At 47.2% G+C, this 24,289-nt stretch overlaps 2 protein-coding genes across 5 annotated transcripts; one reads left to right on the forward strand and one right to left on the reverse strand.

Annotated features, from left to right (window-relative positions):
- Positions 1–11,322: 11,322 nt before the first annotated feature.
- Positions 11,323–14,685, forward strand: LOC148401082 (reticulophagy regulator 2-like). 3 transcript variants are annotated; one of them, XR_015857720.1, is made up of 4 exons: positions 11,323–11,593; positions 11,700–11,931; positions 13,045–13,180; positions 13,675–14,685. XR_015857720.1 is itself a non-coding variant. In XM_088371957.1 (4 exons), the coding sequence occupies exons 1-4, from the start codon at positions 12,113–12,115 to the stop codon at positions 13,818–13,820; spliced, it is 369 nt and encodes a 122-aa protein (XP_088228083.1). In that variant the 5' UTR covers positions 12,075–12,112; the 3' UTR covers positions 13,821–14,685. The 3 variants fall into 3 exon arrangements, 1 of the variants encoding a protein (XP_088228083.1); XM_088371957.1 differs by lacking the exons at positions 11,323–11,593; positions 11,700–11,931 and adding exons at positions 12,075–12,122; positions 12,329–12,405; XR_015857719.1 differs by having other exon boundaries at positions 11,323–11,931.
- pou4f1 (POU class 4 homeobox 1) lies at positions 13,060–23,687 on the reverse strand. Of its 2 annotated transcripts, XR_015857718.1 has the most exons (6): positions 23,218–23,687; positions 20,608–22,853; positions 19,975–20,013; positions 15,958–16,121; positions 14,756–14,860; positions 13,060–13,766 (listed from the first exon to the last, which is right to left on the reverse strand). XR_015857718.1 is itself a non-coding variant. In XM_088371956.1 (2 exons), the coding sequence occupies exons 1-2, from the start codon at positions 23,338–23,340 to the stop codon at positions 21,852–21,854; spliced, it is 1,125 nt and encodes a 374-aa protein (XP_088228082.1). In that variant the 5' UTR covers positions 23,341–23,687; the 3' UTR covers positions 20,570–21,851. The 2 variants fall into 2 exon arrangements, 1 of the variants encoding a protein (XP_088228082.1); XM_088371956.1 differs by lacking the exons at positions 13,060–13,766; positions 14,756–14,860; positions 15,958–16,121; positions 19,975–20,013 and having other exon boundaries at positions 20,570–22,853.
- Positions 23,688–24,289: the final 602 nt, after the last annotated feature.

Below are 24,289 nucleotides of genomic sequence, written 5' to 3' on the forward strand. Positions count from 1 at the left end.
AAAAAAATTACCACACATGGTAGTTTAGTTTAAAAAAAACAAAAAATTACCACACATGGTAGTTAAAAAAAAAAAAAAAAATTACCACACATGGTAGTTTAGTTTAAAAAAAAAACAAAAAAAAAAACCAAAACAACCTCACATGGTAGTTTAAAAAAAAATAAATAAATAAAAAAATTTACCACACATGGTAGTTTAAAAAAAAAAAATTACCACAAATGGTAGTTTAAAAAAAAAAAAACTCAGCTCTAACCCTAACCCCAGCTCTAACCCTGACCCTAGCTCAAACCCTAACCCTAGCTCTAACCCTAACCCTAGCTCTAGCCCTAACCCCAAGCCTAGCCCTAACCCTAACCCCAGCTCTAACCCTGACCCTAGCTCTAACCCTAACCCTAACCCCAGCTCTAACCCTGACCCTAGCTCTAACCCTAACCCTCGCCCTACCTCTAACCCTAGCTCTAACTCTAACCCTAACCCTAGCTCTAACCCTAACCCTAGCCCTAACCCCAAGCCTAGCCCTAACCCTAACTCTAGCTCTAGCCCTAACCCCAAGCCTAGCCCTAACCCTAACCCCAGCTCTAACCCTGACCCTAACCCTAATATCGCTCTAACTCTAACCCTAACCCTAGCTCTAACCCTAACCCTAGCTCTAGCCCTAACCCAAGCCTAGCCCTAGCTCTAACCCTAGCTCTAACTCTCGCACTAACTCTAACCCTAACCCTAGCTCTCACCCAAACCCTAGCTCTAACCCTAACCCTAGCTTCAACTCTAACCTTAGCTCTAACTCTAACCCTAAGCCTAGCTCTAACCCTAACCCTAACCCTAGCTCTAACCCTAACCCTAATCCTAGCTCTAACCCTAAACCTAGCTCTAACCCAAGCTCTAATCCTAGCTCAAACCCTAACCCTAGCTCTAAAACCTAATTCTAGCTCTAACCCTAACTTTAAACCTAACCCTAGGAAGTCTATGGTTATATGATTGCACAAGTGTTTTTTGGTCCCACTGAGATTCGAACCCGGGTTGCTGGGGTGAAAGCCCAGAGCACTAACCACTACCCTATGGAAGCCTTGCTCTCATTGCATGGGACATGTATGGTTTTATGGTTACACGAGCAACTGTGTTGCAAATTATCCATGATAAAATTGTTTTGGTCCCACTGAGATTCGAACATGGGTCGCTGGGGTGAACGCCCAGAGCACTAACCACTACCCTATGGAAGCGTTGCTCTCAGTGCATGGGACATGTATGGTTTTATGGTTACACGAGCAACTGTGTTGCAAATTTTCTGTGGTAAAATTTTTGGGTCCCACTGAGATTCGAACCTGGGTCACTGGGGTGAAAGCCCAGAGCACTAACCACTACCCTATGGAAGCCTTGCTCTCAGTGCATGGGACATGTATGGTTTTATGGTTACACGAGCAACTGGGTTGCAAATTTTTAATGATAAAATTCTTTGGGTCCCACTGAGATTCGAACCTGGGCCGCTGGAGTGAATGACCAGAGGACTAACCACTACCCTATGGAAGCCTTGCTCTCAGTGCATGGAACATGTATGGTTTTATGGTTACACGAGCAACTGTGTTGCAAATTTTCTATGATAAAATTTTTGGGTCCTACTGAGATTCGAACCAGGGTCGCTGGGGTGAATGCCCAGAGCACTAACCACTACCCTATGGAAGCCTTGCTCTCAGTGCATGGGACATGTATGGTTTTATGGTTACACGAGCAACTGTGTTGCAAATTTTCTATGATAAAATTGCTTTGGTCCCACTGAGATTCGAACCTGGGTCGCTGGGGTGAACGCCCAGAGCACTAACCACTACCCTATGGAAGCCTTGCTCTCAGTGCAAGGAACATGTATGGTTTTATGGAGCAGCTCACAAGCGACTAGCTGAAGACTCCACAGCAGATGTCATCACAACACGTTGTGTACACGAACACCTAGCAAAGTACAATTTAAAATGACACTTTCGAAGTACCCAAAGTTAAACTTACAAATGAAAACCCATAACAAAACTTACACAAGAAGAGCCCTAAAGTGGCACTTAACAGCTGTCAGTGTCAAATGCAACATGTAAACAAGGACCATGTGAAAATTAGGTCAATGCAATCTCCGGTTAGAATATGTTATTTTGTAGGTATTAACAAGTAGAATAGTTTTGAATTAGTCACAATTATTTAGGCAGATAATTATGGGATATTTTGGAACACTACACGAGGTAAAAAAATAATAAAATAAAGAAGAAAGTGTAGCGAACGATTTGGTGAACGATTCTTTTGAACAAATATTTTGAGTGAACCGATTCTAAAGATTCAGTTCACTTAAAAGAACTGGAATACACATCGCTCGTACAAAACAGTGCAAGCTATTGTAGACTGCCGGTCGAAATAGCCCACTGGTTAGTGACTCGGCTCTTGCTCGGCAAGAGCTTGGTTCGATCGATTTAGGCGTATATAGATATATAAATATATATTATTTAAAAACGACTAAAAGTGTTATACTACGATACAAGTGTTTACCAGCTCAGTGGCCGGAGAGGAGAGTGTCCGCCCTGAGATTGGGAGGTTGTGGGTTCAAACCCCTGCCGAGTCATACCAGTGACTATAACAATGGTACCCATTTCTTCCCTGCTTGGCACTCAGTGTAAGGGGTTGAAATGGGGCCCCCCCTGCTGCTCACGATCATTGGGACTTTTGGCACTCACTGTAAGGCAGGGGTGTCCAAGTCCAGTCCTCGAGGGCCGCAGTTCATCCTCACGTTGTGCAGGAGCCTGATCATTGAATCAGGTGTGTTTAACGAGGGAAACTTGGAAAACATGGAGGAATGCGGCCCTCGAGGACTGGACTTGGACACCCCTGTAACAGAGTGTCCAAGTGACGTCACAGATCAAACAGCCAATCAGAAAGTGGGGGTGAGGGCGGGTGTGGCACGTTTCACTTTCATTTAAGCTTTGACCATGATTTTTCCCTAATGAAGTGGCTTGTGATTAGGTACATCTGAAAATGGCGGTGTACGTAATGGAGTGTCCGAATGACGTCACAGATCAAACAGCCAATCAGGAGGTGGGGGTGAGGGTATATCCATTGGTTTGCTCCGCCAACTTGGGGGCGGGGCCACCTTATGTATTTACACATAAATACTTGCATTTGTTGTATTTGCATACAAAGCGAGGTTCCAATTCTAAAAGCAGATTAAAGTATATGGTTGCACCTAGGATCGAACCAGGTTGTTTTCGAGTAAATAGCCCGTGTCACTAACCAGTCGGCTATTTCGACCTGGTAACCCCTGGCCATGTGCACTCTTTTATACTAGTGATGTGCATTCCAATTCTCAGGTGAACTGAATCTTTAGAATCGGTTCACTCAACTTTGTTCAAAAGAATCGTTCACTGAATCGTTCGCTACACTTTATTCTTTTTTTTTACCTCGTGTAGTGTACCTATTGAAGTGTCCATGAGGTGTACCTAATCACAGGCCACTTCATTAGGGAAGAAGCTTAAGTGAATGTGAAAAGTGCCACACCCACCCTCAACACATATTGTCATATATAGCCAAGTTAACCAAATGTCTGATTTTTATGTTGTAATTGGCGAATATAAAATCAAGGAATAAAACACCAGACAAATTTCAACATAAATGTTTATTTAAAAAAAAATAATAATATTAGAAGTAAATTTCAAACCAGCAATCCAATGTGAAATTGCAGTTGATATATTGGATAACAATATTTAGGCGTATATATGCATACACGTTATTTAAAAACTACTGTAAGTGTTATAAAATCAAGATTACCCCAAGAGAAGCATAATCTTCCCCTTGTTGAATCACGGCGCATCCCTTCATGCAATAAAGTTAGCCGTTAGCTTGGAGAAAACGTCCATAAAAGAAGTGATGTTCTATCTTTCCTGTACAAGTACAAGTACAAGTACAAGGCCAAGGCCAAGGCCAAGGGCAAGGCAAGTGCAAGGCAAGGCAAGGCAAGTACAAGGCAAGGCAAGGCAAGGCAAGGCAAGGCAAGGCAAGGCAAGGCAAGGCAGGGCAAGGCAGGGCAAGGCAAGTACAAAGCAAAGCAAGGCAAGACAAGGCAAGTACAAGGCAAGTACAAGGCAAGGCAAGGCAAGGCAAGGCAAGGCAAGGCAAGGCAAGGCAAGGCAAGTACAAGGCAAGGCAAGGCAAGTACAAGGCAAGGCAAGTACAAGGCAAGTACAAGGCAAGGCAAGTACAAGGCAAAGCAAGGCAAGGCAAGGCAAGGCAAGGCAAGGCAAGTACAAGGCAAGTACAAGGCAAGTGCAAGGCAAGTGCAAGGCAAAGCAAGGCAAAGCAAAGCAAGGCAAGACAAGGCAAGTACAAGGCAAGTACAAGGCAAGGCAAGGCAAGGCAAGGCGAGGCGAGGCGAGGCGAGGCGAGGAGAGGCGAGGCGAGGCGAGGCGAGGCGAGGCGGGGCGAGGCAAGGCAAGGCAAGGCAAGGCAAGTACAAGGCAAGGCAAGTACAAGGCAAGGCAAGGCAAGGCAAGTACAAGGCAAGGCAAGGCAAGGCAAGTACAAGGCAAGTACAAGGCAAGGCAAGGCAAGGCAAGGCAAGGCAAGGCAAGGCAAGGCAAGTACAAGGCAAGTACAAGGCAAGGCAAGTACAAGGCAAGTACAAGGCAAGTACAAGGCAAGTACGAGGCGAGGCGAGGCGAGGCGAGGCGAGGCGAGGCGAGGCGAGGCGAGGCGAGGCGAGGCGAGGCGAGGCGAGGCGAGGCCAAGGCAAGGCAAGGCAAGGCAAGGCAAGGCCAAGGCCAAGGCCAAGGCCAAGGCCAAGGGCAAGGCAAGGCCAAGGCAAGGCAAGGCCAAGGCAAGGCAAGGCAAGGCAAGGCAAGGCAAGTACAAGGCAAGGCAAGGCAAGGCAAGGCAAGGCAAGGCAAGGCAAATCAATGCAAGGCAAGGCAAGTACAAGGCAAGGCAAATACAAGGCAAGTACAAGGCAAGTACAAGTACAAGTACAAGTACAAGTACAAGGCCAAGGCCAAGGCCAAGGCCAAGGGCAAGGCAAGTGCAAGGCAAGGCAAGGCAAGTACAAGGCAAGGCAAGGCAAGGCAAGGCAAGGCAAGGCAAGGCAAGTACAAGGCAAGGCAAGGCAAGGCAAGGCAAGTACAAGGCAAGGCAAGTACAAGGCAAGGCAAGGCAAGGCAAGTACAAGGCAAGGCAAGGCAAGGCAAGTACAAGGCAAGGCAAGGCAAGGCAAGGCAAGGCAAGGCATGGCAAGGCAAGGCAAGGCAAGGCAAGGCAAGTACAAGGCAAGTACAAGGCACGGCAAGTACAAGGCAAGTGCAAGGCAAGGCAAGGCAAGGCAAGGCAAGGCAAGGCAAGTACAAGGCAAGTACAAGGCAAGTGCAAGGCAAGTGCAAGGCAAAGCAAGGCAAAGCAAAGCAAGGCAAGGCAAGGCAAGGCAAGGCAAGTACAAGGCAAGGCAAGGCAAGGCAAGGCAAGTACAAGGCAAGGCAAGTACAAGGCAAGGCAAGGCAAGGCAAGTACAAGGCAAGGCAAGGCAAGGCAAGTACAAGGCAAGGCAAGGCAAGGCAAGGCAAGGCAAGGCAAGGCAAATCAATGCAAGGCAAGGCAAGTACAAGGCAAGGCAAATACAAGGCAAGTACAAGGCAAGTACAAGTACAAGTACAAGTACAAGTACAAGGCCAAGGCCAAGGCCAAGGGCAAGGCAAGTGCAAGGCAAGGCAAGGCAAGTACAAGGCAAGGCAAGGCAAGGCAAGGCAAGGCAAGGCAAGGCAAGGCAAGGCAAGGCAAGGCAGGGCAAGGCAGGGCAAGGCAAGTACAAAGCAAAGCAAGGCAAGACAAGGCAAGTACAAGGCAAGTACAAGGCAAGGCAAGGCAAGGCAAGGCAAGGCAAGGCAAGGCAAGTACAAGGCAAGGCAAGGCAAGTACAAGGCAAGTACAAGGCAAGTGCAAGGCAAGTGCAAGGCAAGTGCAAGGCAAAGCAAGGCAAAGCAAGACAAGGCAAGTACAAGGCAAGTACAAGGCAAGTACATGGCAAGTACGAGGCGAGGCGAGGCGAGGCGAGGCGAGGCCAAGGCAAGGCAAGGCAAGGCAAGGCAAGGCCAAGGCCAAGGCCAAGGGCAAGGGCAAGGCAAGGCCAAGGCAAGGCCAAGGCAAGGCAAGGCAAGGCAAGGCAAGGCAAGGCAAGGCAAGGCAAGGCAAGGCAAGGCAAGGCAAGGCAAGGCAAGGCAAGGCAAGGCAAGTACAAGGCAAGGCAAGGCAAGGCAAGGCAAGGCAAGGCAAGTACAAGGCAAGTACAAGGCAAGGCAAGTACAAGGCAAGTACAAGGCAAGTACAAGGCAAGTACGAGGCGAGGCGAGGCGAGGCGAGGCGAGGCGGGGCGAGGCAAGGCAAGGCAAGGCAAGGCAAGTACAAGGCAAGGCAAGTACAAGGCAAGGCAAGGCAAGGCAAGTACAAGGCAAGGCAAGGCAAGGCAAGTACAAGGCAAGTACAAGGCAAGGCAAGGCAAGGCAAGGCAAGGCAAGGCAAGGCAAGGCAAGGCAAGGCAAGGCAAGGCAAGGCAAGGCAAGGCAAGGCAAGGCAAGGCAAGGCAAGGCAAGGCAAGGCAAGGCAAGGCAAGGCAAGGCAAGGCAAGGCAAGGCCAAGGCAAGGCCAAGGCAAGGCCAAGGCAAGGCAACGCATGGCAAGGCAAGGCAAGTACAAGGCAAGGCAAGGCCAAGGCAAGGCAAGTACAAGGCAAGGCAAGTACAAGGCAAGGCAAGTACAAGGCAAGGCAAGGCAAGGCAAGGCAAGGCAAGGCAAGGCAAGGCAAGGCAAGGCAAGGCAAGGCAAGTACAAGGCAAAGCAAGGCAAGGCAAGTACAAGGCAAGTACAAGGCAAGGCAAGGCAAGGCAAGGCAAGTACAAGGCAAGGCAAGGCAAGGCAAAGCAAGGCAAGGCAAGTACAAGGCAAGTACAAGGCAAGTACAAGGCAAGTACATGGCAAGTACGAGGCGAGGCGAGGCGAGGCGAGGCGAGGCCAAGGCAAGGCAAGGCAAGGCAAGGCAAGGCCAAGGCCAAGGCCAAGGGCAAGGGCAAGGCAAGGCCAAGGCAAGGCCAAGGCAAGGCAAGGCAAGGCAAGGCAAGGCAAGGCAAGGCAAGGCAAGGCAAGGCAAGGCAAGGCAAGGCAAGGCAAGGCAAGGCAAGGCAAGGCAAGGCAAGGCCAAGCCAAGGCAAGGCCAAGGCAAGGCCAAAGCCAAAGCCAAAGCCAAAGCCAAGGCCAAGGCAAGTACAAGGCAAGGCAAGGCAAGTACAAGGCAAGGCAAGGCAAGGCAAGGCAAGTACAAGGCAAGGCAAGGCAAGGCAAGGCAAGGCAAGGCAAGGCAAGGCAAGGCAAGGCAAGGCAAGGCAAGTACAAGGCAAGGCAAGGCAAGGCAAGGCAAGGCAAGGCAAGGCAAGGCAAGGCAAGGCAAAGCAAGGCAAGGCAAGTACAAGGCAAGTACAAGGCAAGGCAAGGCAAGGCAAGGCAAGGCAAGGCAAGGCAAGGCAAGGCATGGCAAGGCAAGGCAAGGCAAGTACAAGGCAAGTACAAGGCAAGGCAAGGCAAGGCAAGGCAAGGCAAGGCAAGGCAAGGCAAGGCAAGGCAAGGCAAGGCAAGGCAAGGCAAGGCAAGGCAAAGCAAGGCAAGGCAAGTACAAGGCAAGTACAAGGCAAGTACAAGGCAAGGCAAGGCAAGGCAAGTACGAGGCGAGGCAAGGCGAGGCGAGGCAAGGCAAGGCGAGGCGTGGCGAGGCGAGGCGAGGCAAGTACAAGGCAAGTACAAGTCAAGTATAAGGCACAGCAAGTACAAGGCAAGTACAAGGCAAGTACAAGACAAGGCAATGCAAGGCAAGTACAAGGCAAGTGCAAGGCAAGGCAAGGCAAGGCATGGCAAGGCAAGGCAAGGCAAGTACAAGGCAAGGCAAGGCAAGTCAAGGCAAGGCAAGGCAAGGCAAGGCAAGTACAAGGCAAGTGCAAGGCAAGTGCAAGGCAAGTGCAAGGCAAGTGCAAGGCAAGTGCAAGGCAAGGCAAGGCAAGGCAAGGCAAGGCAAGGCAAGGCAAGGCAAGGCAAGGCAAGGCAAGGCAAGGCAAGGCAAGGGAAGTACAAGGCAAGTACAAGGCAAGTATAAGGCACGGCAAGTACAAGGCAAGTGCAAGGCAAGGCAAGGCAAGGCAAGGCAAGGCAAGGCAAGGCAAGGCAAGGCAAGGCAAGGCAAGGCAAGGCAAGGCAAGTACAAGGCAAGGCAAGGCAAGGCAAGGCAAGTACAAGGCAAGGCAAGTACAAGGCAAAGCAAGGCAAAGCAAGGCAAGGCAAGGCAAGGCAAGGCAAGTACAAGGCAAGGCAAGGCAAGGCAAGGCAAGGCAAGTACAAGGCAAGGCAAGTACAAGGCAAGGCAAGGCAAGGCAAGGCCAAGGCAAGGCAAGTACAAGGCAAGGCAAGTACAAGGCAAGGCAAGTACAAGGCAAGGCAAGGCAAGGCAAGGCAAGGCAAGGCAAGGCAAGGCAAGGCAAGGCAAGTACAAGGCAAGGCAATCACAAGGCAAGTACAAGGCAAGGCAAGGCAAGGCAAGGCAAGGCAAGTGCAAGGCAAGGCAAGGTAAGGCAAGGCAAGGCAAGTACAAGTCAAGGCAAGTACAAGGCAAGGCAAGTACAAGGCAAAGCAAGGCAAGGCAAGGCAAGGCAAGGCAAGGCAAGTACAAGGCAAGGCAAGGCAAGGCAAGGCAAGTGCAAGGCAAGGCAAGGCAAGGCAAGGCAAGGCAAGGCAAGGCAAGGCAAGGCAAGGCAAGGCAAGGCAAGGCAAGGCAAGGCAAGGCAAGTGCAAGGCAAGGCAAGGCAAGGCAAGGCAAGTACAAGGCAAGTACAAGGCAAGGAAAGTACAAGGCAAGTACAAGGCAAGTACAAGGCAAGGCAAGGCAAGGCAAGTACAAGGCAAGTACAAAGCAAGGCAAGTACAAGGCAAGTACAAGGCAAGTACAAGGCAAGTACAAGGCAAGTACAAGGCAAGTATAAGGCAAGTATAAGGCACGGCAAGTACAAGGCAAGGCAAGTACAAGGCAAGTATAAGGCACGCGAAGTACAAGGCAAGTACAAGGCAAGTACAAGGCAAGGCAAGGCAAGGCAAGTACAAGGCAAAGCAAGGCAAGGCAAGTACAAGGCAAGTACAAAGCAAGTACAAGGCAAGTACAAGTAAAGTCCAAGCGCAAGCTCAAGCACAAGCACAAGCCAGGCACAAGCACAAGCACAAGCCATACACAAGCACAGGCACAGGCACAAGCACAGGCACAGGCACAAGCACAGGCACAAGCATAGGTACAAGCACAGGCACAAGCACAGGCACAAGCACAAGCACAGGCACACGCACAAGCACAGGCACAGGCACAAGCACAGGCACAAGCATAGGTACAAGCACAGGCACAAGCACAGGCACAAGCACAGGCACACGCACAAGCACAAGCACAGGCACAGGCACAAGCACAGGCACAAGCACAGGCACAAGCACAGGCACAGGCACAGGTACAAGCACAGGCACAAGCACAGGCACAAGCACAGACAGGATCGAGCACGGGCAAAGCGCTGGCACAGGCACAAGCACAGGCACAAGCTTGCAGGCTCAAGCAGTGGCACATGCACAGGCGTGGCGCAGCCGCAAGCAGGCACAAGCACAGGCACAGGCACAAGCTCGGCACAGTATTGTACGGCTCGGCGAGGGCACGGGCACAAGCACAAGCACAAGCACAAGCTTAAGCACAGGCACAGGCACAGGCACGGCAGAGCACGGCACAGGCACAGGCACGGGCGGAAGCACAGGCACGGGCACGGCACGGCACGTGAAGGCTCGGCACGGCACAGGCACGGGCAGGCACAAGCACAAGCTGGCACGGCACGGCACTGTACAGCACGGCATGACACAGCAAGGCAAGGCACAGCATGGCAAGGCAAGGCAAGGCAAAGCGAGGCAAGGCACCGCAAGGGAGGGCGAGGCAAGCACAAGGCAAAAGCATGGCGAGGCGAAGCAAGGCAAGGCAAGGCCATATGAGGGCTAGGCAAGGCAAGGCAAGGCTGGGCAAGGCAAGGCAAGGCAAGGCAAGTACAAGGCAAGGCAAGGCAAGTACAAGGCAAGTACAAGGCAAGTACAAGGCAAGTACAAGGCAGGTACAAGGCAAGGCAAGTACAAGGCAAGTACAAGGCAAGTACAAGGCAAGGCAAGGCAAGGCAAGTACAAGGCAAGGCAAGGCAAGGCAAGTACAAGGCAAGTACAAGGCAAGGCAAGGCAAGGGCAAGGCAAGGGCAAGCGCAAGCGCAAGGCAAGTACAAGGCAAGTACAAGGCAAGGCAAGGCAAGTACAAGGCAAGTACAAGACAAGGCAAGGCAAGTACAAGGCAAGTACAAGGCAAGTATAAGGCACGGCAAGTTCAAGGCAAGTACAAGGCAAGTACAAGGCAAGTACAAGGCAAGTACAAGTCAAGGCAAGTCAAGGCAAAGCAAGGCAAAGCAAGGCAAAGCAAGGGAAAGCAAGGCAAGTACGAGGCAAGTACGAGGCAAGTACGAGGTGACGGGAGGCGAGGGGAGGCGAGGGGAGGCGAGGCGAGGCAAGGCAAGTACAAGGCAAGGCGAGGCAAGTACAAGGCAAGGCAAGGCAAGTACAAGGCAAGGCAAGGCAAGTACAAGGCAAGTACAAGGCAAGGCAAGGCAAGGGCAAGGCAAGGGCAAGCGCAAGCGCAAGGCAAGCGCAAGGCAAGCGCAAGGCAAGCGCAAGGCAAGGCAAGCGCAAGGCAAGCGCAAGGCAAGCGCAAGGCAAGCGCAAGGCAAGCGCAAGGCAAGCGCAAGGCAAGCGCAAGGCAAGCGCATGGCAAGCGCAAGGCAAGCGCAAGGCAAGCGCAAGGCAAGCGCAAATGGAGCGCAAGGCGAGGGCAAGGCGAGGGCAAGGCAAGCGCAAGGCAAGCGCAAGGCAAGCGCAAGGCAAGCGCAAGGCAAGCGCAAGGCAAGCGCAAGGCAAGCGCAAGGCAAGCGCAAGGCATGGGCAAGGCAAGCGCAAGGCAAGCGCAAGGCAAGCGCAAGGCAAGCGCAAGGCAAGCGCAAGGCAAGCGCAAGGCACGCGCAAGGCACAGGCAAGGCAAGTGCATCATAAGAACATTCCAGTCCAGAACGGATGTGTTATTCGTCTTAGTTATACTGCATCCATTGCAGCCTGGTCAACCTAGAAGAGGGACCCTCCCATCTGTGGTCTCTTAAGGGTTCTCATTTCCCCTAACTGGAGTTTAGAATTTTTCCTTGCCCTCTTGGGAATTTAAGATCAGGGGATGTTTGAGAATATTTCCCATTTTTTACATGTCATGAGTGTTTTTGTTAGTCGCCTAAATGTTGAACAGAGGCTGTGATTTACCAAAGTCAAATTCCTTGTTTGGCAGCCTCAGACATGGCAAATAAAAACCTTTGAACCTTGAACATTGTTACATAATGGAAACTGCTAACGCCGTTTGCAAAGCGTGGAGTAGCACACTAGTTCTCATTTGTGTCTGCATGTTTGAATTTGTTTTAGGATTGCCCCGAGCTAACACATCATGGAATCCGCCACTGAGGGGGTAACACCGTTAGCAGGGCGTGGAGTAACACGTCGACAGACGATCTAAATAAGTCACAGTTGTTGTTCAACTATTCCTCATTTGTTTTGTTTTTTCATGACTGTAGTGTAGCGTTGGCCATCGCCTGAACGCCGACGGCAGCTCCGCCTCCGTGCGTCAACTGATAAGGAGAATTTAACGGGACGACGCCGTCGCCGTGCGGCGTACCCCCCCGATAAATAAAAATAGAATAAAGCTTTCACCGTGTTCAGGCTTCAGCTGCATTTGCTGACCACCGTCCGTAGAGACGGCAGGCGGGCGGAGAATCGATTAAATCCCCGCGATCATTATAATCCAAGGTAAACGCTGACATTTCTGGCAGCCTGTTATTTTTGACTGAGGGGTGTAACGCGCGCCGCACAAGTGCATACTATATGGGGAGGGGAGCGCGGGAAAATCAGTGGCCGAAATGCATTAACGTCACATGACATTATTATTTGGCGCCAAAAAGCCTCGTCCGCTGCCACTAGACTCGTGAGGATGGCGGGCTGGGTGGGTGGGGGGGATTGTCGTGAGGCCGAAATGCATTAACGTCACATGTCCGGGCGGCCGTTATTATTTGGCGCCAAAAAGCCTCCCTCGTCCGCTGCCACTAGACTCGTGAGGATGGCGGGCTGGGTGGGTGGGTGGGGGGCATTGTCGTGAGGATGGCGGGCTGGGTGGGTGGGGGGGATTGTCGTGAGGATGGCGGGCTTATTGTCGTGAGGCCGAAATGCATTAACGTCACATGTCCGGGCGGCCATTATAACGAAACGGAGAAGATGCCAGCCATGGTATGCGCATATATAATAATATTATAATTGTAGATATGTGAACAATCTAATTATTAGAAACTAGCAATTGGACAAACATACTGTAATGAAGCTGTGTAATTATGCATTCCTTAGGTCACGGCAGAGTAGCAGGAAGAAAAAGGGAATATCCGAGCAATAATAATAAATTTTATTACAGGCTCTTGGCCCACAGGGTAAAAAAAAAAAAGCATCACATACATTAAAATAAATAAAAAGAGTACATTTCAAATGTTATGAGAGGCACTCATGCCAGCGTCCTCTGATGGTGGATGTGTACCTTATAGCACTACATCCAGTATACCTCACAGATGAATGTTGACGTCAATAAAACAAAATGACGTACTTTCCACAAAGTGATCAGAGCAGATGTAAGAAATGGAGAGTTGGCTTCCAAAGCTTGGAGCTGTTGCGGCCATGTTCCGCCCTACGAGACCAGTGCATCCGATACGTTGCGTGATCGTGGCACTGAACAATTCTAGTCTCCGTTTCACCTAGCATGCATGCGTTTGGAATGTTGGAAAGAACCATACTTAGAACTTAAAGGAAACTCGATGCAAGCAATGTATATCGCAGGAGATACAGTATGTATCAATTTATCACTATGGTCGTCTTGCTCAGGTGGATGTTAAGACGACGGCCCTGGCGATGGCCATCACTGACTCGGAGTTGTCTGACGAGGAGGCTTCCATATTGGGGAGCGGCGGGTTCTCGGTGTCCAGAGCCACGACCCCACAACTGACTGATGTCTCTGAAGGTAAACGTTATTTGCGTCAAAGTGACACTTGGAATTCCACCAGGGTTGGCCGGGTTCAAATCAGTGTCCAATAGTGGCCTAATGACTTCTTTTGGTGGCTAGTTTTCTAAGACGCCTGGTTCATTAGAATCCTTCCTCTGCTGCTCTCGCATATGTTTGTTCGTAGACTCAAGGTGCGTTCAGTGACCGCTCACAAAATAGGACATCTCATAATTACATGGAATAAAGCTCATTTAATGTACCAAACAAGAATGACTCATACGTTGAAGGGAGCACACGGGAACATTGAATCATTTCTTTGATGCAACAAAATCAGAACAGTCACAGGGTCAGCTGCTCTGAGAAACTGGACATGTGAGGAACTCATGATGTGGCTCTTATGCGTGGCTTGTCAATTTGAAGGTTCTTTAGACAAAAACTAGGTTGGTTGTGGTGTGATCTTCTGGAAACACAGCAATCCCCTTCAATGATCATGACTTGTCACCTCTGTTCAGACCTGGATCAGCAGAGTTTACACAGTGACCCAGAAGAGTCCTATCTTCGAGATCTGCCCGAGCACACAACCTCCTGGTTGAAGTCATATGAACTGAAAAAAGAACAAATGACTTTAGGAAGTGATTCGTTCACTCTCGTTCACTGAAAAAGAATTCATTCTTTTGAACGAATCGTTCACTCACAGAAAATTATTGAGAAGCCCTGCCCTAATCCAACCCTAACCCGTTCATAACCCTAACCCTTACCCTAACCCTTTCACGTCAATTGTCATTCATCGGCAAAATCAGTGACAGACTGTCAGACCATTCCATCAGATGGAAAGCTCCCTTCTGGTAACAGGTGTATAATAATTCAAGAGGTGCAGGAAAAAAAACATATCCCCCAAGAAATAAAAGATGATTGGACACAAAGCCCAGTGACTTGCTTCTTGTTAAGAATATATTGTTATCGCAGAGTCTAAGTGTGCCATGATAATTGCCATCAATAATTGAGTAAGGGGAAATGGCAGAGAGAGCTGCATTCAGGGTTTGCAAAATGTTCCTGAGAGAGGCTCATATGGACAGCCTGGCCTGCTCGCTAATTCGCCTCCGTTTTAATGCGGCACTGAAGATTAGCTTTACGACTCCTCTCGCCTTGGCCTGGGAGCTCAAACAAACACGCCATACTATATCCTGTTGTTGCCACTTGATCACTTGCTTTGAGATGCATTGCATTGTTTGCATAACGCTTCAAAACAATGATTACGTTGATGAAAAATCCAATCAGAATAATCACAGCTATGTCCCAATGAAGATTGGTGTTGCTTCGGCCCATCAACAACACAACAATGCTTGCATGTTTTTTTTTTTCTTCCCCTCTGGCTTGTGCTCTGTATACAGTATGTATTATGCTGACAATCATGTTTTGAGAAATCTTGAGTCTGGGGTAACATTGATGCCGAACTAGCTCAAGGGCTTGAGTTTTTAGAAGAAAGAGCAAGTCTGTAAAATAGGCCACGGATCTGTTGTACTCCAAACACGAAATCAGTAAAAGGTATGATCGAAAATTGATTGGTATTTATTCATTCACAGTTGATCTTACCTCCAAATGTAATGTTTGTGAAGATTTTTTCCTCACGAGTATTTCTTCAATCTTTAATAGTGCTTGTTTGCTTGTCGTGTTGCGCTCGAGCCCCTCTTCTTCATCCTGCAAAGATCCAGGTGTAAATATTTCATCAAGCGCGTGTCTGTTTCTTGTTCCTTAGCTGTCTCAAATCACCAAGGCCTATTCTTACTCTCGCCCTATTCATTGGACATGAGAAGCGAGCCGAGCCGAGCTTCTTGGCACGAGCAGCAAAAAGGGGAAGTGATTGCCCGCCTTCATTAAAGGAGGCAGATACTGTATAAATCAAAGTAATTATTGAGCCACTAAAGTATTGAACCCTTGCTGAGGAAATGAAATGATCAGAGGCAGGTCACAGCTCAACAAAGAGCAAGTTAATGAAAATATTAATTACTTGATGATATAGTGAGTATCTGGTAGGAGCTCCCTCTCAGACCTATCCGCCACCGCAGAGAGCATTTGTTTTAATTGAGTATAATAAGATGCTTAGATCAGGCTGAGTCACTTGATTTGAGCGGCTAATTGACCAATAAAGGTCTATGACAGCCAATTAGAATTACTTAACATCTGCTTGACTAACATAAAAAATTACTGCTGCGCTACTCATCATTATGATAGAAATCAGGGTTAGGGAAGTTAAAAGTCAAAGCAGTTAGCGGATTGACTTTGATTCACGTGAGACAGATTAAAAAAAAAAAAAAATGACTGCCTCCTCGACACCGCTGTCGTCTTGCATAACAATGCAAGGTGAGCTATTCATGTCAATTTTTTGCCTCTTTGATCGATTTCCTCTGTTTTCATTCTTAATTATTCAGTGCTTTTATCACCTCCCCTTCCTCTCTCTCTCTTCCTCCACCACTCACCACTTGTCTTAGTGGTCAATATATGGATGACGGCCGGGTGAGGGACTCGCGAAGTGACGCCGACAGATCAAGTTGCACAACAGTTAATCAAGGAAGGAGTGGAATTTTCTCAACTTGATTTGGTCCTAAATTATTTGTGCTGATATTGCGGCCAATGATTTTTATAATCCCCAAATCTACCGAATCAAATCACCGCAAAAATAAAATTGATACTTCATTTTTCCTTAATAATTAGCAGTAGCGGAATATTTGGTTGACCAAACTATGTGACTAATTGTAGGACAAGCATAATGATCTTAGCTTATGGAGCCTGACGACCTGACGACGGGCGCATTGGCTGCTTCGCTGAATTCGGAGTGACAGGCTCATCAGTCGCGTGCCGGCGTCAGCTCCGGCTCTGCCTGTCATAGCTGTCAGTCTTCCGAGGAGCCGATGGAGTCCCCCGAGTAATAAACAGGAGAGTTCAGCGTACCACCTGCGTGCTGAGGAGCAGTGAGGAACAGAACAATCAATGTCAGAACAGGTGCTATTGATGAAAGATGTCAGAAATGGCTACAACTTACACGGGATCCCGCAGGGACGGTGAACATGATTATCAACACAACACAATATGCTTGAACGGAGAAGAATTTATTTAAGAGCCACTTGACTGCTTTTCATCATCTAAACCAGGGGCTGGTCAACCTTAAAACGAATCTGCTGCATCCGTACAGTGTGCAATCTATTTTTAGGCCCAGCCAATGGAACAGAAATTGTCATTTGTATTGTGTTGGCTGGCTGACTGACATTTCGAGAGGCTGATCCGACAGCTGTGTCGTGTGTCGAATATTCCAGTAACGCGATCCGCAGGATGATATTCCAGTCTGGGTAACAAGAGGCCAATAGGATCACAGAGATGCGATCGATGACCGGTAAGATGAGCTTGCTCTTTGTCTGTGGCTCACTTAGACATTTGTTTTCCAATGACTGCTTTGCAGTATTCCAAAAGTCTGCAGAGGAAGCCATAATGTAATATAAAGCCGTGCATGTGCGTGTTCTTCTGTGATGCTCCTCAACTATAGTTTGAGAAATGAGTTGAGCCAACCTTGCTGGGCATTCTTTCCTCTACTCTAAAAACTCATAAAATATTTAGTGCGCCTCAGTACCCCCCTCCCTCCCTCTCTCTCGCCCTACACTGCAACCACGAGTATGTACACTCACACAGTACATGTGCAGGTTGGACTTCATGGTCATACCATCTCAACTGTGATTCCAGTCCAGTGCGTGTGCGTGTGTGTGTGCATGCATGCACGCGCGTGTGTGTGAATATATATATGGAGGTAGCAGGATACAAATTTGACACCCAGCCGATCAGCAGCTGCCGGCTGTTTAATCAACAGTGATGAATATTTGATGGCGTAGTGGCGGACAACCGGTGGCCAACACTCTTTTCGTTATTGAAGTCTGTGTGTACGGAGGAAAGTATTATACATGGTCATTTTTGTTTTACTAAAATAAAAAAGGCTTACAACTCACCTTAATTTAATTTAAATTAATTAATTTAGATTTTTTTATTTTATTTTAATTTGGATTTTTTTTTCTGCGGCACATGCAAGTGCGAGGACGTCAGTGAAGTGGGTTGAGTACTCGGGTTCAATGAACACTTGGCAGGGTCATGACAAGGTTTTGGAGGCAAGGACTGCCACTCAAAAATTTAGGTGGCGTGCATGGGACGTTTTTCACGAACGAATAATCAGAAATATGCTGTGTGAGAAGAAAAAAAAAGTGCAAGCCATATCATTCAAATGTTCTGCTTCACCATGTGTGGCGCATATTTGGGTGGGGTGGTATTTTAAACGTTAGGGTACATTAAAACAAGATTAGAAAAGTCTTGGGCTATTCTCATACAATTTCATTTCGATGGAATAGGACACCATAGGCTAGTGTGGTCACAACTTGGCTGCCAGCAGACATAAGCACTCTAATTAAACTGCTACTTGCCCAGCTACTGTTTCTTTTATTGTTTCTTAACTCAAAATACAAAATGAGCCATGCACAAACCCCAAAACGCTAACATGAATCCACCAAACTACACTGGGGAAAAATGTAATAACTTGGAAGATTCTTATAGATTATAAAATTAAGTAACTTTTACAAGACAACTTTCACGAGACAATTATGAATAATTATCACTGTCTGAGAGTATTTGCGGTTTCCAATCTGCTGCAAGTCAACATGTGTTATTTTGGTGAAAGTTGATGTTATTTTTGTAATATAACTCTTTATCAGATGCGCATTCATATGAAATACTGCAATGTCAAACTCACTTGACAAGCAACTAGTGCCCTCCAACTCAAGTTTTGCCGACAAGCGCGTAAATATTTGCGCGCACTCGCACCGTTCCTTTCCATACGAGCGAATCCAATTTGCACTATTTTGATATGCAGGCGAGCCGCATATCCTTGAAGCATCAATGGCTACATGACGAGAGGTCAGCCCCCCCAAGATCAAATATTTTTCTTGCTAAATGGCGGATTTATTAGACAAATAAGTTGTTCGTCTGACTTTGAACCCTCCGTGATTGAAATATACCCGTGTGTCAACAGCATCGCTTCTCAAAGCAGTCCCGGGCGATGCATGGCTGCCACCGCGGATTACTGAGCAAATATAATGGGAAATGAGTGCAGATCTGGGGGATCTACCCCCTCAACATCCCCCAGTTTGACATTTCCGTCAAAGGCCAGCCAGCCTCCCTGCGCATTGTTGGCTCAACATGCGGGCGCTCCGATTATTTTCTTCTCACACCGCATTGAAGTTGAACAATATATGTCGGGGGAAAAAAATCAACGCGGTGTGCGAGCCAGCTCGCTCGCGCTCCCATTTCTTTTACCTTTTAGCACCGTTCTAATGATGTCATCCATCTTGACGTGGGTGCCTAACAGCTGCGATTAGCTCCGAGGCCCGCTGGCTTCCGCTCGCAGCTTCGAAAAAGTCAGACGCTCGTAAATCTGAGCTGCGCCGCGTTGCCATAACGTGCGCTCAAATCATTATTTGGCGACGTACGTGGTGTCACAGAAGCTCACATCTCATCTGTCAGGAATCCAATTTCCTCTTATTTACATCCTTGCTATAGATTAATTACTGCCTTGACTAATGGCCCGAAGGTGTCCCATTTATGAGAACGGCGAGACGAGGTGCTATAATAATCATCATTATAAAGGATATTATTATTATTATTATTATTATTATTATTATTATTATTATTATTATTATTATTATTATTATTATTATTACTATTATTATTATTATTATTATTATATTAATTTAGTGCCAAATTATGTTACATATTCAACTCTGGGCACAAACAAATGATATATTTTTGTATCAGTATGCTTGAATAAAAGGATTTTTTTTAATTCTATATGCACATGCCATTGCCCAAATTCCAGATGCAAATATTGTCATTTAGAGATTCTGGTTTTTACATGGGGGAGGGCAGAAAAACGAAAGATGGCCACAATAACCCTTTTTTTCTTTTTCCATCGCTGTTGTCATTGGCTCTGAATTAAACTACACCGTTACTATTTTATTTATTTATGCTAACGAAGCTATAGATAACGTTGAACGAGCTGCACTTTTACGCACATCAAATATTGTATTGGTTTCTACCTTGCCCTACCTCTACAACGTTTCAAATTGGTTAGCCTGGCTATATTTTCGCTATTCAGTCATGCATACTGTACACGAGGACGAAAATACGACGTGAAGTAATCATAACGATACTTTGATGCTAACTAAGGTGAATCATGTCACCTAAATATTCCAGAATGAAGAATGCCGGCCTAACACAGACTGGCCCATGCAGTAACGACACCTCGGCCCATTATGAATGGAGCTTTAAGGGTTATGATACCGGTTAAGTTACTGATGAAATATGCCTCTGATTAATAGAGGCCTCTGTCGTAACATATGGCAGGCGAGCCAGCTGGGGACGGAACCTCAGGCATCCCCTACGGCCATTAACATATTAGAGGCTATTGTGCAGGCAGAGCGTCCGACTTCATCCACGGCCCCTGTGCAGCGAGACAGCAGCCCAGAGCTGTTTGATAGAGCTTTTCAATAATGCATCACTCCTCAGTCCGCCAGCGGAGCTGTTCGTGGTGCTGAAATTATAGCCGTGGAGCTGCGGCGTTCCAAACAACATGCAAATGAGGCATGGATTTTCAGAATGTAAGGGGGGGGCGGGGTTAAAACTAACGCGACCCGCATTTGAAGGTGTTTTGAAACATTCGTTTTTGGTGAGAAAATAATGAAAAGAATAAAAATGAAATAAATTATGTAAGAGACTATACTCACGTCTCTTCCGGAAAGGCAAATGGCTTCGTGATGCTACCCCTGAAAGCAAAACAGTTTTCAAAAATTACACATATTGCCGTTTCCTTTTGAAATTACATTCAGAAGTGGCCCCAAAAAATAGATACTATTTAAAAAAAAAATAACAAGCAGCAAGAAAACGGAAAATATTTTGGAAGCATTTCATTTTTCATTTTTCTCTCAGGCTTCAGTCATTGTGTCTGAATTAAAATTCATTTGTTTCCTGCTTCATAATTATTGCTTTTTTTTCCCCTGCAACTGCATGGAGCAAAATTCGTGTATGCTTATTTAAGAAAAAAAACTCATCTGCATGTCAATCATGCGTTACTTGTTCTGATCGTCATGCAATCAACATCCTGGATTATTTTTATCATGATATCATAATTGGTTGAGTTTGTGAAGATGTTCATATTTTATTAAGATTAAGGAGCAAACGGAGTCCTTAACAACCGTTAGTTGACTAATTAGCTTTTTTGCTCGACTAATTTAAAGCATTTTATATTACAACTCTAAATATTTTATACATCACATGACAATTTTTAAATGTGTGGTCCATTTACAACCATAGAGGCAAACATTAATTTTTCGATTTATTAGAAGATTGCTGGAACACACCTCCCTGTTGAATTTGGCGTACAGGATGAAAAATACAATTGAAAGTATAAGAGCAAAAGAAAAGGGGACAACAAATGCGTGTGGTCAAGTTGTGAGGAGAGCCGAGTTTAAGAGACATTTCCATGACGCACATTCGTCGCCCCAGCTCTGTAAACATATTTGTGCACAAAGTTTTAAAAAAGAAATCATAGCAACAACGTTTTCCTTCACATTTAACACGACAAACAACGTGGTGATCGTAATGTGAAAACAGGCAGTTAACAGTGACTTACACCATCACAAGGCAAATTCGACTATTGCAGTAGACAGCTCTACTGTACCAAAGAATATTCATAATTCCTCTTCCAATGCATAGAGTGCTTGCACTGCAAACTAAAACACAGAAAAGTACATTTCAGTTTTGTTTTCATCAGCAGACAAGGCTTTTCGTGCTCTCTGGTTGATTTTTTTTTCTTTTTCTTTTTTTTTTTAAACCTTGAATTGTGGTGCCAAAGGGTTTCCACCTTCATTTTAATTCTAACACAACTCCAATCTTGTGATAAAGTGATGTTTGTATTTACAAAACACGTCTCTAATAAATAAAGGGTATTTTGTGCAAATTGAAATAAATATGTCCACAGCAGACGTGAGAGTCTAAAGAGGATCAAATGCTGCCTGTGAATTAGAATTCCATGCAGGCCTACATTTTCGTTTAGCCAGAAGATTTCGCAACGAAATTGTAATTATAGCAGCCTCCCAATCGGAAAATAGAGAGATAAATAAATAAATAAAAATACTCATGAATAAATTAATAGATAAATAAATGCATGTGGTTTTTTTTTTTTTGAACAACGACAGAAGTCAAATAAAAAAGAACACATTATACGACAATCAATGAGGTAATTTGTGAATGGCTATTAGTTCAAATAATAGGCCTGTTCGGAGAAATTAACTCGCTTTATATCTTTCCCTTTCCCGCATGTTTTAAAAGGCAACGTCGACGTCGCTAAACTTTTTTCCCTTGTTACGGGGACGGCGCAAGGTGGGTGTAATCTGATATTTGCATACTTCACATTCACCGATAACGTGAAAAAATAACGAATATATAAGAAGCCTCTTCTCGAACGACTGCAGCCCATTGCGCACCGGCTTATAAGGTCGCCGGAGACAAAAGACTGAAAATGGTTTTCTGTCACTGTCCATTGGTCCCCAAATTCAGCCACTTGTTTCGTGTCTTTTTTTTTCTTCTTCTTTTCCTCCTAGCATCAGTGGGCGGCGGAAAATTTCAACCTTTTCTGCTTTTGTCTTTGGTTGCAAAACCACACTCGCACCACGTTCTTTTTCAAGTCCAATTTCTCCGCGATGGCTGCAATTTTCTCCGAGGAGGGCCGCGGCTGAACGGCGAAGTAGGCCTCCAAGGACCTTTTCTCCGGAGCAGCTATCGAGGTCCTCTTGCGTTTCTTTTCCCCTCCGTTGAAAATGTCCGGTTTGCTCATTTTCTCCCTTTGGGCCCCCTCGGCCTCCTCCAGCCACGCCTGGAGGATGGGTTTGAGCGCGATCATGTTGTTGTGGGACAGAGTCAACGACTCGAACCGACAAATTGTACTTTGGCTCAACGATCCCACGCCGGGGATTTTGAGATTAGCCAGCGCACCGCCCACATCCGCCTGGGTCACCCCCAGTTTGATCCTCCGTTGCTTGAAGCGCTCCGCGAAGGCCTCCAGCTCCCTGGGGTCCGTGTCCGAGTCATTGATGGACGGCAGCCCGCTGCCCGTCAGCCCGGGGCCGACTTGGCTCCCCCCGTGATGACCCGGTAAGAGGCCGTGATGAGTGAGAGGCGAGTTCATGCTCATGGCCGCCTGGTGCGAGAGGTGGCTCAAGCCGTGCATATGGGAGTGTGCGTGCGCATGCCCGGGTCCGGAGGAGGAGGAGATGAGCCCTCCGCCGCCTCCTCCACCACCGCCGCCGCCTCCGCCACCGGCCCCGTCGTGCCCGCTGGACATGAGGGCGAGAGAGGGCGAGCTGATATGGTCCATTAAGTCCGGGGGTTCCAGGTTCGGGTGATGGTGGTGGTGATGATGATGGTGATGGTGGGCCAGTGGCACCGTGGACGTCGACGAGCACGGTACGGTGCTCATGGTGTGGTACGTGGCGTCGGGCTTGAATGGGTGCGTCTTGCCCTGGGACACGGCGATGTCCACTGCCGCCAAAGCCTCAGCCCGGGCAAGGAGCGTCTCGTCCAAACTGGCGAAAATGTTGCTTTGCAGCTGCGGGCGTAAAAAGTCAAAAGAAGCGATGAGAATGATGAGGCGCTCATTTAATATGAGCATGTCGAGACTATAGGACAGGAAAGGGGGGCAAATATTAATAAATGCATCTGTCAGTTGGGACTTTTCGGCGGCACGTTACACAGCTGTTTTTTGTTTTGTTTTTTTAAAGAAAAACGAGTTAAAATAAAAATCACTTGATGAAAGTGAAACCAGCAAAAAAGATCACAGAAATTGCAGTGGAAGAAAAAAAAAAGCGCGCACAAACAACGCGCTTTGAAGCGACCCGTGGAATTACGCACGGTCGTAGTTCCAAACCCAAGATTTAGATCCCGTGCCAGTTTTAAGGAAAATTTCTATTTACCTGTGGAGTTTGTAGACAGGCTCTCCGTATTGCCTCCGAGCTGGAATGCAGGGTGGTGTACTTGTGCTCCGGTAGCGAGGGATGCATGGCGAAGTGCGCCTGTTTGCTGTTCATGGACATCATCTTGGCGACCTTCTCCAATTAAAGTGCGCCGAGAGAAGAGGGCTGAAACGGCCAAAAGAGCCCGAAAAGACAGTCCTTGACACCGCCAGTGATCCTTCTTTGTCTATCCGCTTGTGATGCCTCCGAGTGCGCAGTGTTGTGTGCGCCGAGTCGAGCCTTGAGCTCGGAGATCACAGAGATGCCTGCAGTCTCTCACGCGCACTTATCTGTCTACTGTTTCCCACTGCTGGGATGAGAGAGCCTCTTACACCTGAGCGCCTCAGATCTCGTCAAGCCCAGCCCGGCTGCTCTCGCGAGACAAAGTGCCAGAGCAGCGAACTGGCTGACAGATTTAAAAAAAAAAAAAAAAAAAACGCTCTCGGGGCAGAGGCGGCGTCTGCGGATTTTAAGGGCTGCACTCCATGGAGCCACGGAACAGTTTCCTTCATGTCTGCGGCCATCCAATTTTAGCCATGTCTCTAGTTAGAATTTGCTCCCGAGGGAGCGTTAATGATGGGGGGGGCTGATAGTCCAATAAGAGCGTAAATATTAAAAATTTAGTTCATGACAACAGTAGCTTTACTTGCACTTAATGGTAGTTAAATGTAAACAGTTCTCATTTTGTTAAAAAGTCAAGTATAAAATCTAGATGTACATATTTGTAATGTAAAAATAAACAAGGCATCATGAGAACATCTTTGATGAAAGATTTGCAATGAATGAATTGAAGTACAAATATATTTCATTGCATTTCTCACAAAGCGCAAAATATAAATACACTAAAATTTAACCTAATTCTGTGGTTAGAACCCGCAATAATTATACTTCTCACGCTGATACACAGAACAATAACTTCATGAATCGTGTTTAAACGCGAGATTGTTTACAATGTTAGCCAAGAAAGCACCTTAATCCTAAAAGCTCATCACCTCCACTTGAGCACTGAGCAAATTGATTTAATACTCTAGTG

Source organism: Syngnathus floridae, chromosome 3 (assembly GCF_059516105.1).
Source record: "Syngnathus floridae isolate MCC-2025c chromosome 3, RoL_Sflo_1.0, whole genome shotgun sequence".
NCBI lineage: Eukaryota > Metazoa > Chordata > Actinopteri > Syngnathiformes > Syngnathidae > Syngnathus > Syngnathus floridae.

Bases quoted from the DNA above. Each gene is read 5' to 3' on its own strand.
- pou4f1 (XM_088371956.1), bottom strand. From the start codon at position 23,340: ATGATGTCCATGAACAGCAAACAGGCGCACTTCGCCATGCATCCCTCG. The intron at 22,854-23,217 runs GTAAATAGAAAT...TTACGCCCGCAG, and splicing joins CCTGTCTACAAACTCCACAG to CTGCAAAGCAACATTTTCGC.
- LOC148401082 (XM_088371957.1), top strand. The intron at 12,406-13,044 runs GTATGCGCATAT...CGTCTTGCTCAG, and splicing joins CGGAGAAGATGCCAGCCATG to GTGGATGTTAAGACGACGGC. The intron at 13,181-13,674 runs GTAAACGTTATT...ACCTCTGTTCAG, and splicing joins ACTGACTGATGTCTCTGAAG to ACCTGGATCAGCAGAGTTTA.